Source organism: Monomorium pharaonis, chromosome 6, assembly GCF_013373865.1.
Source record: "Monomorium pharaonis isolate MP-MQ-018 chromosome 6, ASM1337386v2, whole genome shotgun sequence".
NCBI lineage: Eukaryota > Metazoa > Arthropoda > Insecta > Hymenoptera > Formicidae > Monomorium > Monomorium pharaonis.
Window position 1 is genome coordinate 14,446,862 of NC_050472.1, and position 12,814 is coordinate 14,459,675.

Here is a 12,814-nt window from a genome sequence, read left to right on the forward strand (position 1 = left end):
ACATCAATAAAAGAATTTTTGTAAAAGAAAGAGAGTCTATTAGGCCGTTTATCTGCCCCTCACAGAAATGATTCAAATTTCATAGAAATAGTCTCCATAAAAATTCTCATAATTTTTTAAAACCACTTATTAAAACAGCGCTTTAATTCGGAGAATCTCAAGTTCTAGATTTTGTATGGAATTTGGTGTATTTGTAGAATGTTTGTTGTAATTCACCTTGTTATTGATTTACCCCAATCACCTAAGTTTCTGAAAAACTTTATATAGGTATGATATTTAAAATATATAATTTCGGTAATTTTAATTAAGTACATATTGGGATTGAGACATGAATTCGGAGATATTGCATCTTACAGTACAAAATTTGAGGTTCTAACAATTTTAAGATTGTTGTAACCGCTATAAAATTATTTTTTATTCATTTTTCGAAGTTTGAATACATGACTTAAAGAAAACCGATATAAAAAACCTTAAATAATTGATGTACAAGCACAAAAAATAAAATAAAAAACGAAATTAAAATGCAATTAATTGGTATCTAAGTGCTTCAAATTGTAAAGAAATTTTGGGGGGTTTTTTCTTCGAAAAATTAGGATGTTAGCTGTCACTATATTTTTATAATTTAGTATTTAATAATTTTTAATCAAAAAAATTAAACAAGAATGCCTCGTGTGATTTAGATAAAGACAATTCATGTCACTCAAGGATACAAGATCAAACATTACATTATATCAAAATCGTGTAAAAGAAGTCGATACATTGATTAATTAGTTAGTAATAAATTATATAGAAGTAAAGTTTTTTTCATTTGCGAGAGCTCCGCAAACTCCCCGTCTTCCATCCTGAATTTCTTCTTGCCTCCGCATTTTCCACGCATTTATAACAAAAAATAGTGCAACTTGTGCGGATTAACTATCTCCTACGAATGCGTTCACCCTTGTGAAAAATAGTCAATTTTCCGCACTTATTACACAATATAATATACCAATTCTACATGTACGCACATTAAATTTGAATAAGCATTTTTTAGATTTTTGAAGTTTTTTCTCAATTTTGACAATGTGTATTGTAAAAACCAAATACAGAATCATGTTTTCTTATAAAATAGACTAAAAAATATCTCTTAAATTTTTTATATTTAAACAAGAGAAAAAAAAATATATCTAGGTGATATCACGTTTAATGAATCAGAAAATACAAAAATGCAGTTTAATTACCTTTTGTAGATACTGCCTCATCAATAAAATTTGCTGCTGTATAAAAATGTTTACTAATGTCTTCAATAGGTAAATCTTGAATTGGCAAGCCAAAATATTTTATTGCTGTATCTGCGTAGTAACTATTAGTTGTATTTACAAATCCAAATCTTTTTCCTTCAGCAGCATTCAATAAATGTGTTATACCTAACGTTTCAAGATATCTCTTGTTTTTTGCTGTAACACTTTACAAGAAAATGAATGTTATTACATAAATTTATTTATTAATTTTCTTTCCTACATTACTCCTACATAAAGTATACTACTACAAATACTATAACATTACAGGAATGTTTTAAGTTTAAAGTATTCTGAAACCTCGCAGTATAATATGTCTATGTCCACTTAAAACAAAATATTATTTTAATATGTTTATAAAACTAAAAAATTAAAATTAGAATACAATGTTTTAAAATTAAAAAAAAATAGAAAGGCGACAATTGTATGTACTCTTCAATTAATAAATTGTTTTACAAAAAAGCAATATCTTTAATCGATCGCATTTATTTAACCGACAATCATTTGATCGACTGTTCACTTGACGGACATTACTTGATCGACAGTACACTTGATCGACAGTAGTACTTAGTTGGCAATTAACATGACTAACAAGGGAACTGACGGAAGTGTCCCTCACCGATTTTAATGCGCTTTGGATAGTAGAACATAAAAAAATATTAGACCCATATTTTTTTTAGCGGCGTATCTCGGCGTTTAGGGGTTAAAACCATTCCTCGAAAATAACGCATTTTTTCATTTTTGGAAAATATCTTTGAAAATATAAGGTTTATGAAACAATGTTCTATACAAAAGTTTTATGGCGTTTTATACTCTTTACAATAGTGTATTCATATTTTTCAAAAATTTCAAATTTTTAATTTACCCTCACCTCCACCCCCTTTTTTGCACATTTTGTAAAGACAAAAATTAAAAAGCTTTAAAAATCCATTCATATACACTCAGTCGAAAAAAAAGCGGTACACCTAAAATTTGTCAAAAAATCGCTTTACTAAACTTCCAACAACGATAACTACGCGAGTAATAAAGATAGGAAGGTTTTTAAAAAAAGAAATTAAAGCTTCAAATGTCTACTTTAAGAATCGATTCATTAAAATTTTGCATAATAATTTTTTTCAAAATGGCATATGACAAAGCGAGAGCATGCGAAACTGAAAAATAGTGGTCCGAGTTTGCGACGATCCATGGCGTGAGGCAAGTATCGCAACTTAATTGAATAAAAAGCATGCGATAGTGTTCTATCGCATGCTTTTTATCCAATTTCCCCTTCAAAATGCTTTTTTACTTGTCTCGATACGATGATTTTTCGTAAAAAACTGCCTTTTTATTCAAATGCGCATATCTCAGCAAAAAATCATCATATCGAGACGAGTGAAAAAGCATTTTGAAGGGGAAACTCTGTACTATCGCATGCTTTTTATCCCATTAAGTTGCGACACTTGTCTCACGCCATGGATCGTCGCAAACTCGGACCAATATTTTTCAATTTCGCGTTTTCGCTTTGTCATACGCCATTTTGAAAAAACGTATCACACATCACTGCAATATAAAATTTTTTAAAGTGGCAATCCGAATCTTGAAAATGCTTCTTGGAAAATTTTGCTAGCTGCATTAGGTGCTGAGATATTCAATTTTGAATTTTTAACAATGCTCAATTTTAACTATTGCAAGAATAAAAATTCCGGGTTTCGCTAACAACTATGGTTAGTCTTTATTTTAAAGCTCGAAACCGTCCTCGAATTGTAAGCGTTCGACGTACATGTGCATGTATGTTGCGTAGCTGACTTACCACGGAATTTTACTACTCCGGACTCACATTAATACAAGCAAATCTGAGTAGTTACGCGAACTACTCAATGGGTCCCCCATTAGGGAATTTTGATATTCGATTTTACCAAGTAGAAAAAGTTCATTGGGCTGTATCAGTTCCAGGAACTGCGATATCTAATAAAAATAGACGACTTTCATCTGACTATTTCTTATTAAAAGGTTTTACCGTCGGAATTAGCGTTACCCAATGTGCACCACGGGGAGGTTGCGCGATCGGAATTTGCACATCATGGAGCTCTGAAAAGTTTTGTGTGTGTGTAGGGGGGGGGATGTTTCCCTCAAGGATAAGGACCCCGTGGCTCGTCAGTTCCACGGTATTTTGCGACTCCAAACCTTCCTTGGATGTGTGCGCGCGCGCGCGTGTGTGTGTGTGTGTGTGTGTGCGTTCGTACGTGTTGTGTGGTATATAACTTTGTTTATTAAAAATCGGTTTTTAATATCTCAGTCTCTTATGCGTGCGTACGTTCAAATGTCTCTCTTCCTCTTCCTCTCATGCGTGTATAATGTTATACGATTTCAATTGTAAAAAAATTGTAATTTTAGTAATTATTATTTGTAATTAAGTAATTAAATATTTTTGCAACTTTTTTGTTAATAACTTTTTAACGAATCACGAGTGACGGCTAAAATCTTTTGAAGGTCACTTAGGAGAGTAATCTTGACAACATATGTCAAGGCCAAGGTCATCGGGACGGGCTCCCCTGATCTATATTTACCGACAAGTACACCAAGTGTTAATCGCGAATGGATATGTGTTATATATTGTTCAAAATTACATATACAGGGTGATTCAAAATAACTATATGTCCTTGCATAGACGTATTCTTAGTAATATTCTGAGTCAATTTTTTCTTTCGCAAAAAATTATCCAGAGCTTAGATTTCTATATATAATAAGAAATAGTTTACGTATCCTGAATCGGATACAAGAGGTAAGCAGGAGTGGCACAACTCACCGCTGCTCGCAGGCACCACGAGCACCGCGAGGCATCTGCTGCGCTCAATAATCGATAATCATCTCAATTATCTTTAACGATGGTATTTAGTATTTTGAATTACCCGAATATTATGTAATAAAGGAAGAAATGAATAGGTGACAGAGAGAGAGAGAGAGAGGAGAGAGAGGGGGGAGAGCACTTGTTTGAACCTGTTTACGCACGTACCATCCTGCAATCAATTGATTGTTCTCACGATCCATCCTTCAGCTTATCGGATTAAAATTCTTTTTTTCTTTCTTCTTACATTTTATCACTTCACTCATTTACACACACACACACACACACACACACACACACACACACACACACACACACACACACACACACACACTGTTCACTCACTTAAACGAATTTATTTACACATCAAAAAAATAGTACGAAACATTTAACTATTAAACATCACTAATCACTCGGCGCGTCAAAATTATTCGAAGAAAGAAACGCGTATTTACTCGACGAACACATAACGCGTGTTTACTAGTTACTCGATGTCAGCTGACATCAAGCTCAGCTAAGCAAGCAGACAACTGACTTTATTGGTTATTGTGTGGTAACACTGTCGAATATGTGTCTGGAAACGCGGCAACTTAAAAATAAAAATATTGATTAATATAATTTACTATTATAATTTGTTGAAGAATATGTTGAAAATGCATACACAGAGACCCGGAGAGCAAAAAATTTGACATTCTAGTAATCAATTTGAATATTCTACGTAATTATTTAGATGATAGAAAATTAATTTTAAATCTGTATTAAAGATCTGTGTTAAAAATAATTGAGATGATTATCGATTATTGAGCGCAGTAGACGCCTCGCAGTGCTCGTGGTGCCCGCGAGCAGCGGTGAGTTGTGCCACCCCTGCTTACCTCTTGTATCTGATTCAGGATACGTAAACTATTTCTTATTATATCTAGAAATCTAAGCTCTGGATAATTTTTTGCGAAAGAAAAAATTGACTCAGAATATTACTACGAATATGTCTATGCAAGGACATATAGTTATTTTGAATCACCCTGTATATCGTTTGTCAAATAGAATTTATGTGTGCAATATTTCGCTTGAATGGCGGCTTCAGAGGGCGCCATGCGTAATGTAATTTACATAACTATTTGCGTTTCTATAAAAGCTAATTGGAGTTTTTGCTTCAAAAATAATGTAAAATAAAAGTCTACTAGAATAGTTAGTCTACTAGTATAATTAGTTGCACAAGTTTTATTTAGAATATTTTATTTAATTCAAAATAAATTGCACTTTCTGTTTTATTTTAAAAGTACAAAAAGTCCAAAAAGCCAAAAAGTTATTGGCAATAAGATACTTTAATACGACATAAATTGCACTTTGCATTTTATCTTAAAAATAGAGTAAAGAAAAAAAAACCAAGACACTAATATTAAAGTTTTGAAAGTTAAAAGAACAAAAAAAGCAAAAAGTTATTACTAATAACCCCGATAACCACTTCTGCTGTGACAAATGTTGGCAACAGATTCTGTTGCCAAAAAAGTGACAAATGAAAAACATATCTTGTCATTGCAAACACTGTTAGCAGATATTCAGCAAATATTTAGCAACGTCTGTCATCAGAATACATGACAAAATAATAGTGAACTGCGAGCAGATTTATTGAAAGTATTGATGACAGATTGACGACAAACACCAAAGTGCAAACAATGTCAGCAAATTGCCTGTAGAAATACAACATTTGTGTACGCGTCAAAGTACGCGACAGACTGATACCAGAAACGCAGCAGATCTGTCGAAATGTCAAATTGGCAATAAAAAGTGCAGCACCGTCGATAGGCGGCCTATTCTTTCGGGAGTAAAATACAGTTAACTCGCTACATAAAGACCACTCGCAGCGCGACTACGGTAAGCAAAAATTACCTTCGCTGCGCCTGCGGAGGAGTCCGATGTGGCGAAGGACCGCCACATTATACTTTAATGATACAGAACTGGTAGTATTTTCATTTTTTTTTTAGTGACATTTAACTACAAAAAATTTAATGAAATTAATTGCACCTAGAATGGATGATATACCTGCGATATAAAGGGAGAAAATAGATAGGTCAATTGAGGACTCCCTGTAGAAAATATTAGATGCTAAGGAGAGGGTGGGGTAAATTATTCAATCTGTTCCTATTCCTGAATTAATAAATCTTCCCAGGAGACTGCTTACATCGATTCTCAAATAAAATTATAACTGTGAAAATGAAAAGATTCGACAAATTTATCGCCAATCTGTCGTCATTTATGAATACAGATCTGTTGCATATTTGGCTGCAAATCTGCTGTGAGTTTACGTTGCAACATCTGTTCTCAATTTGCTGCGTGAATTTGTCATGGTATTGCTAGTGACAGATCTGCTCTGGTGTTGCACCCAATTTGATATCAGGATTTGGTAACAATTTTTGCTTGCAATTGGGGCGCACTCAAGGACACAGTAGGCCATGGTTTTGGCAGCCTGATTCTGCAAGAAATTTTTAGCAGTCTGCTGACAATTTGGCACCAAATGGTTAGCTGGAAAAATACTTTAATATAACATAAATTGCACTTTTTATTTTATCTTATAATAACGAAAATAAAGAAAAAAAGATGTTGCTGGCGGTAGAAACACAGTTTCGGCGTAAGAAAGCCAACCTAGCTCTATAATTTACATTGCCCCAAAGGCCATTCAAGCGAAATATTGCACACATAAATTCTATTTGACAAGACCTTTCAAAAGAAATATAACACATATCCATTCGCGATTAACACTTGGTGCACTTTTCTTGTGAGCCAATTTTACATTGTTGTTAATAAGATAGATGAGATGATGTGTGATGTAAAATTGTGCTGTAATTGATAAATTGATAATGAATATTAATTAGCTTTACTAAAATTTTAAATAAATGTTTTTAATACTAATTTTTATTCTTTGCTTCACTAGTAACGTATATAATTGCCGGTACCTTGGTGACAAAAAATTACAAAATCCTTAACCTTACAACATTATCAATATTTAACCGATGCACAACTCTACATCACACCTCTTCTACTTAATCATCAACACCAGTGTAAAATCACATAAATCCAAGATAATCCTTTTATTTAAACTCAACCTAAGTGGTCTATAAATACTACAAAATGCGTAATATGCAAACAAAATACTTAAAAAAAAGGCGCCTGGTTTTACATAAAAAAAAATACAAATCCAAAATAATACTTCTCATCAAGTAATATATATGTAAAGAAAGTATACTTTTTCCGATATGTCAGTCGACAGTCTCCGTCGCTCTAATTCCGCCATTAACTGTTCTCGATTTGCCGTCAAGATCTACTCGTCGCCTCCCTCCGGCCAATTCACGAGCTGTCACGGAACATTCAAGAATAATATTTACGCGCGCTTTTGCTTCACGAGTTCCGCAAACACAACGGCAATATCAAGCACGAAAAACAAACACACGGTACCATCCGTGCTGTTATACCTAGCTATGTGAACCTGGAACCCGACTTTACAAAAATTGCCAGTTAAAAAATAGCCAGAACCCCATTTTAAGATAATTTCATTTCATTCATGCCACTTGAAAGAGAATCGTTTGTACCCGTTTGTACATCCGTTAAAATCGTTTGTATCTCAAAGGGACCGAAAGTACAGACATTTCAAAATTTACTCAAAAGGTAATTTTGACATTTTTGGAGATATCGAAAAACAGCCAAGGCCATTCGAAAGAAAATCGTTTGTACCCGTTTGTACCTCCGTTAAAATCGTTTGTATCTCAAAGGGACCGAAAGTACAGGCTTTTCAAAAATTACCTTCTGAGCGAATTTTAAAAAACCTGCCGGTCCTTCGAGGTACAAACGATTTTAACGGAAGTACAAACGGGTACGAACGATTCTCTTTCGAATGGCATAAATGAAATTAAATTATCTTAAAATGGGGTTCTGGCTATTTTTTAACCATTTTGTATTTATTTATCCTTTCAGGTACAAACAAAATAAAAGGTGGTACAAAGTATAAACGAATTGTGTTGTTAATGTTCAATTTTTGTAAAGTCGGGTTCCAGATTCACACAGCTATTATACCTAATGTCGTGCCCACCCAAAACGTACATGCGGCGGTTGGCCTTCAGCGTCCGCGTTTCTTCCCCAAAATTCCAACGCTGGTACTCTGACCGCAAATCCAAACGGTGTCCATATATAGCCGGATGACTTGCTAGGTTAGCGCAATTTTAGGAGTCAGTGACCGGATGCATTGGGCACCTTCCGCGAGACTGGGCATTTTGACATTGGTACCCTCGGTTTATTTGTGCTGCGTTAGGTTTTTATTTAGGTCGATGCGGAACTGCATTCGGGCTGTTCCGCATGGAATTTTGCGAGATCATGGAAATTAGCAAGAACTTCCGTGAGCACGACGAATTCCAAAAGCGTAGCAAACAATGGCCTCTTTCGCAACGTCTTTTATCACCTACGTTGTAGTTCGGGCTACAACAAGTTGTTTTAAGTTATCAAATTAACATGCGCAAAAGCGACATCCGATCGGATAATATCTTCTGTTCAAAAATAGCTCTAAAGTTTCGAAATTTTAGACCAACAATAGTTTCGATGACATGCACAGAGTACATATTGATTATCCAGCAGTTGGGTATAAAAAGTTGCACTGTAAACACCTTTACGTTAAATTGTAAGCTAAAAGGTTTTTTACGATTTGTTATTTTTTCAGTATGTAATTTACCGTATTGGCCAACGCACGAATTTTATGCTGCACCACAATAAGAATCCCAACCGTAAGGCCGACGATAACTCAAATTAATGAAATGTTGTCTATTCCCGTTGGTGAGTAAGTATGTTTCATTATATCATATATATTTGTTATAATTTCCTTATTTTATATGAATTATAGAATTATTTTTTAAATTATTTTCCAGAGATGGTTTGCATGGGATAAAATCCATATTCGTAGATTTATAAAGAGATTATTGTTGGAGGGGCTTCCAAAGGTTTAACCAATATAATTACAAGTTCTTAATCGACAACAATTATAATGAATACGGATTAACAGATGTGTTGGATTTGCGGAGATTATTCGGCATAGAACGATTCTTATATAGAGTAATAAAACTCGTGAACAGTGACTTATCTGGCAATAATTTATTAATGAAAGCACAACGATTTGGCCAGATGATTTCTGGCACTTTTCAACAATACTCATATTTTATATTTTACATTTTTATATTACAAAATGTCAAAAATCCAAAATATAAAACAGTATATTTTGTATTTCTTCTGATTGTAATCACATGACAGTTGCAAAGACAATAATAAAGAAATTCTTCCCGTTTTTTAATTACTTTTTAAAATATTGACGTATCAGTGTAAAGATTACACTGATATTGACGTATGAGGCGGGCGACGGCGGCGGCGGTAGCCCGCGGATCCCAAAGCGTGAAACGCGATTTTCCCTCTTCTATTCAGGTCTTCCCGGTAGCGGTTACGGACTCCGAAACATGCTTGCGAAACGTGATTCTCCCTTCCATTTATTTTGATGTTTTGTAAAACCCCCGCCCCAATCCGCATGACATTATTCCGTCCGCGCCTACAAAAACCCCCCGCGAGAGGGTCCCGTTAGCGCACGGTGCAATAGCGCACATCCCGAACGATTAAACACGCACAATTGGACACGGCTCGATTGGGCACCGCACAATTGGACACGAACATTGCACGATTGGACACCACACGATTGGACACCGCATTACTGAACACCGCATTATTGAACACCGTATTATTGGACACTGCACGATTGTACACCGCATTATTGGACACCGCATTATTGGACACTGCACGATTGGACACCACACAATTGAACACACACACACACACACACACACACACACACACACACACACACACACACACACACACACACACACACACACACATTCACATGTATTTACAGATTTCTAATACAGTTTACATGGGTTAAGAACTTGGGCTACATTCCAAAACATCCTTTCCGAGGAAAATTTTACTCGAAATATATAGTACACGTAACGTATCCTATATTACATCGAGTAAAATTTTCTTCGGAAAGGGCGTTTTGGAATGTAGCCTTGGACGGGGTGGGTGCAAAAGGGGAGCCAAAGGCCCCCGTTGCACCCCCCCCCCCGTGTGTGTGTGTGTGCGCGCGCGCGCGCGCGCGTGCGTGCGTGTAAGCGAGCATTCTCTGCACCACATGAGTTTGAAACTTTCCACGCAAAACAAGATGCTCCTAAAGATACGTATATAGACGTTTAAAATTCACTTTTTTTCTGGCAGATTGACGCTTTTTTTTCTGCCAGATGTTTTTAAGCTTAGATAATCTGTCATATGATATATAAATGTTTTTCACTAGAAGGCTGTGCGGTGTCCAATAATGCGGTGCCCAATCGTGCGGTCCAAAAGAAGATCACCCAATACGTACGACTACCAATCTACGTAATGGAGTTTTTACTAACAACGAGAAAAAATTGTTAATATTTGAGATTATTTTTAATCGAGTGTGAAGCTGTCACGTTGTAACGATATTTGCTTGATATAAAAGATCTGTAGTTTGTACTTATTGGAATTTCTATAAAAATTGAAAACTCTAGAATTCTAGACTAATAGATGACACAATCCGGAGTTCTTAAAATTATACTTTGATGCCTAGTTAAAACAAAATTTTTCTACAAATATTTAAGAAAATTACATACACGTGAAAAATTGATAGAACAACATAAAAATAGTATATTATGTGACAAGTGCAGTAAGTTAACTATAAGGAAGTAAGTACACAAACTGAAGGCGAGATTATTCACTCCAACATCCCTTCAAAGCGTTTGCATTCTTTACATATATCGCTCTTATTCGCGCTTTTGTCTCTTTTCAGCGTATTATAGAAAATATAAATGAAATTAGTTTCTGTTGCAGAATATTTTCTGGATATTTTAATTTTGTATTTCTGTTAACAATATTTCTACAGTAAAATCCTATAAAATATTATCTTAATATTTCAACAACATTAGCTCAACATTTGTAATATTACGCACTATTGAAATATTCCTGTAACATTGTAGCAATATTTAATAATGCATCTTCTTTTACACTTACCCATCACCGATATATATTCCAGCATATACTTCATCACAATCAATTTCTTGTTGAGCACGATAATAGTGCGGATTATCAATATTAGAATCAAATCCAGGTAAAGGTTTAAATGGAAGTACTTTTGTTGCTAAAATAGCTGATGTTAATTGATGTTCTGTAGTTTCTCTTTCAAATAATGTCTAAAAATTCAAAATATACATAAAATAATTATTATAGAAAATACAAAAATAAAACAGTCGCACAAAAAATTGGTTTGTACCACATCATGATATCTTATTCATTTTGAGTTATTAAGCACAAATCGGTGTCAAAATCGAAGTGGCCTTCACTGCACTGTGTCCAAGTGGAACACAGTCCAGATAGACACATTGCAAATGGACACAAAATAATATACACGATTTAGATGAACGTGATTCATTTGGACACAGGAATTTTGGACACACGGGACATAAATTTTGAACACGTTAAAAATGTGCACCGTACATTTCTACATCGTAAAATTGTACACCGCAAAGTTATACATCGCAAATTATACATCATAAAATTGTACACCGTAAAGTTGTACACTGTACATTTCTACACCGGAAAGTTGTAGACCCCAAAGTTGTACACCGTAAAGTTCTACATCGCAAAGTTGTACACCATAAAGTTGTACACCGCAAAATTGTATACCGTATATTTCTATACCACAAAGTTGTACATCGCGAAGTTGTATACCGCAAAGTTGTACACTGTAAAGTTGTACACCGCAAAGTTGTACACCGTACATTTCAACACCATATAGTTACTCCAGTAACTGTCCAGTAACTAAACACAGTAACTATATTGGACACCGCATTATTGGACATGGCACGATAGGACACCGCACAGTCTTCTAGTGAAAAACATTAAGGTAATACTTAAGGAGAGCTCACTTTTGACCAAATTGGTTAAAACTTAACAATATTGTTTTTGTGCGTAGAACACGCATCTGACAGAAAAAAGCGTCGCTCTGCCTCGCGAAGAAAGTTATTACCAGTAAGAGTTGACAACTATTAGGTTATAAAACCTGTCATACCGACGAAATGTAATGACTTGAGCATGCGCAGACACACACACACACACACACACACACACACACACACACACACACACACACACACACACACACACAATAAGGAACAATTAACAAATTATTTAATCGACCATAATTTAATAAGTAAAGAAATACAGTGTTCTAAAGAAATACACTTCTAAGAAATACTGATCTAAAATATAGTAATAAATTAATAATTAATACAAGTAACCTTATATATCAATATTGAAAAATGCGTTATTAAAAAAATGTACACAAAAAATATGTAAAAAAAACAATGTATATTGCAAAGAAATGCAAAATGTAATACGTGGTTTAATAAATAATCATTTTAAATTGCTGCATTTGTAGAAGCCTTTGAGACATAGCTATAAAACTGTTTAAAATATTGGTAAATATACCAATCAGGGGAGCCCGCCCCAATGACCTTGGCCTTAATGTCAATGATTAACATATGTTATCAAGGTCATCCTTCTGAGTGAACTTTAAAAAATTTTAGCCGTCGCTCATGATTCGTTAAAAAGTTGTTAGCAA

At 34.5% G+C, this 12,814-nt stretch overlaps 1 protein-coding gene across 2 annotated transcripts in view; it reads right to left on the minus strand.

The window, feature by feature from the left end:
• The window catches only part of LOC105832625 (dual specificity protein phosphatase 3), a 66,743-nt gene that overhangs the window by 1,014 nt on the left and 52,915 nt on the right, over positions 1-12,814 (minus strand). For both annotated transcript variants that reach the window (XM_036287840.1, XM_036287841.1), the window contains 2 exons: positions 11,206-11,384; positions 1,218-1,441 (listed from right to left, as the gene is read on the minus strand). In XM_036287840.1, the coding sequence (XP_036143733.1) occupies positions 1,218-1,441; positions 11,206-11,384 (403 nt within the window). The remainder of the gene's footprint in view (positions 1-1,217; positions 1,442-11,205; positions 11,385-12,814) is intronic.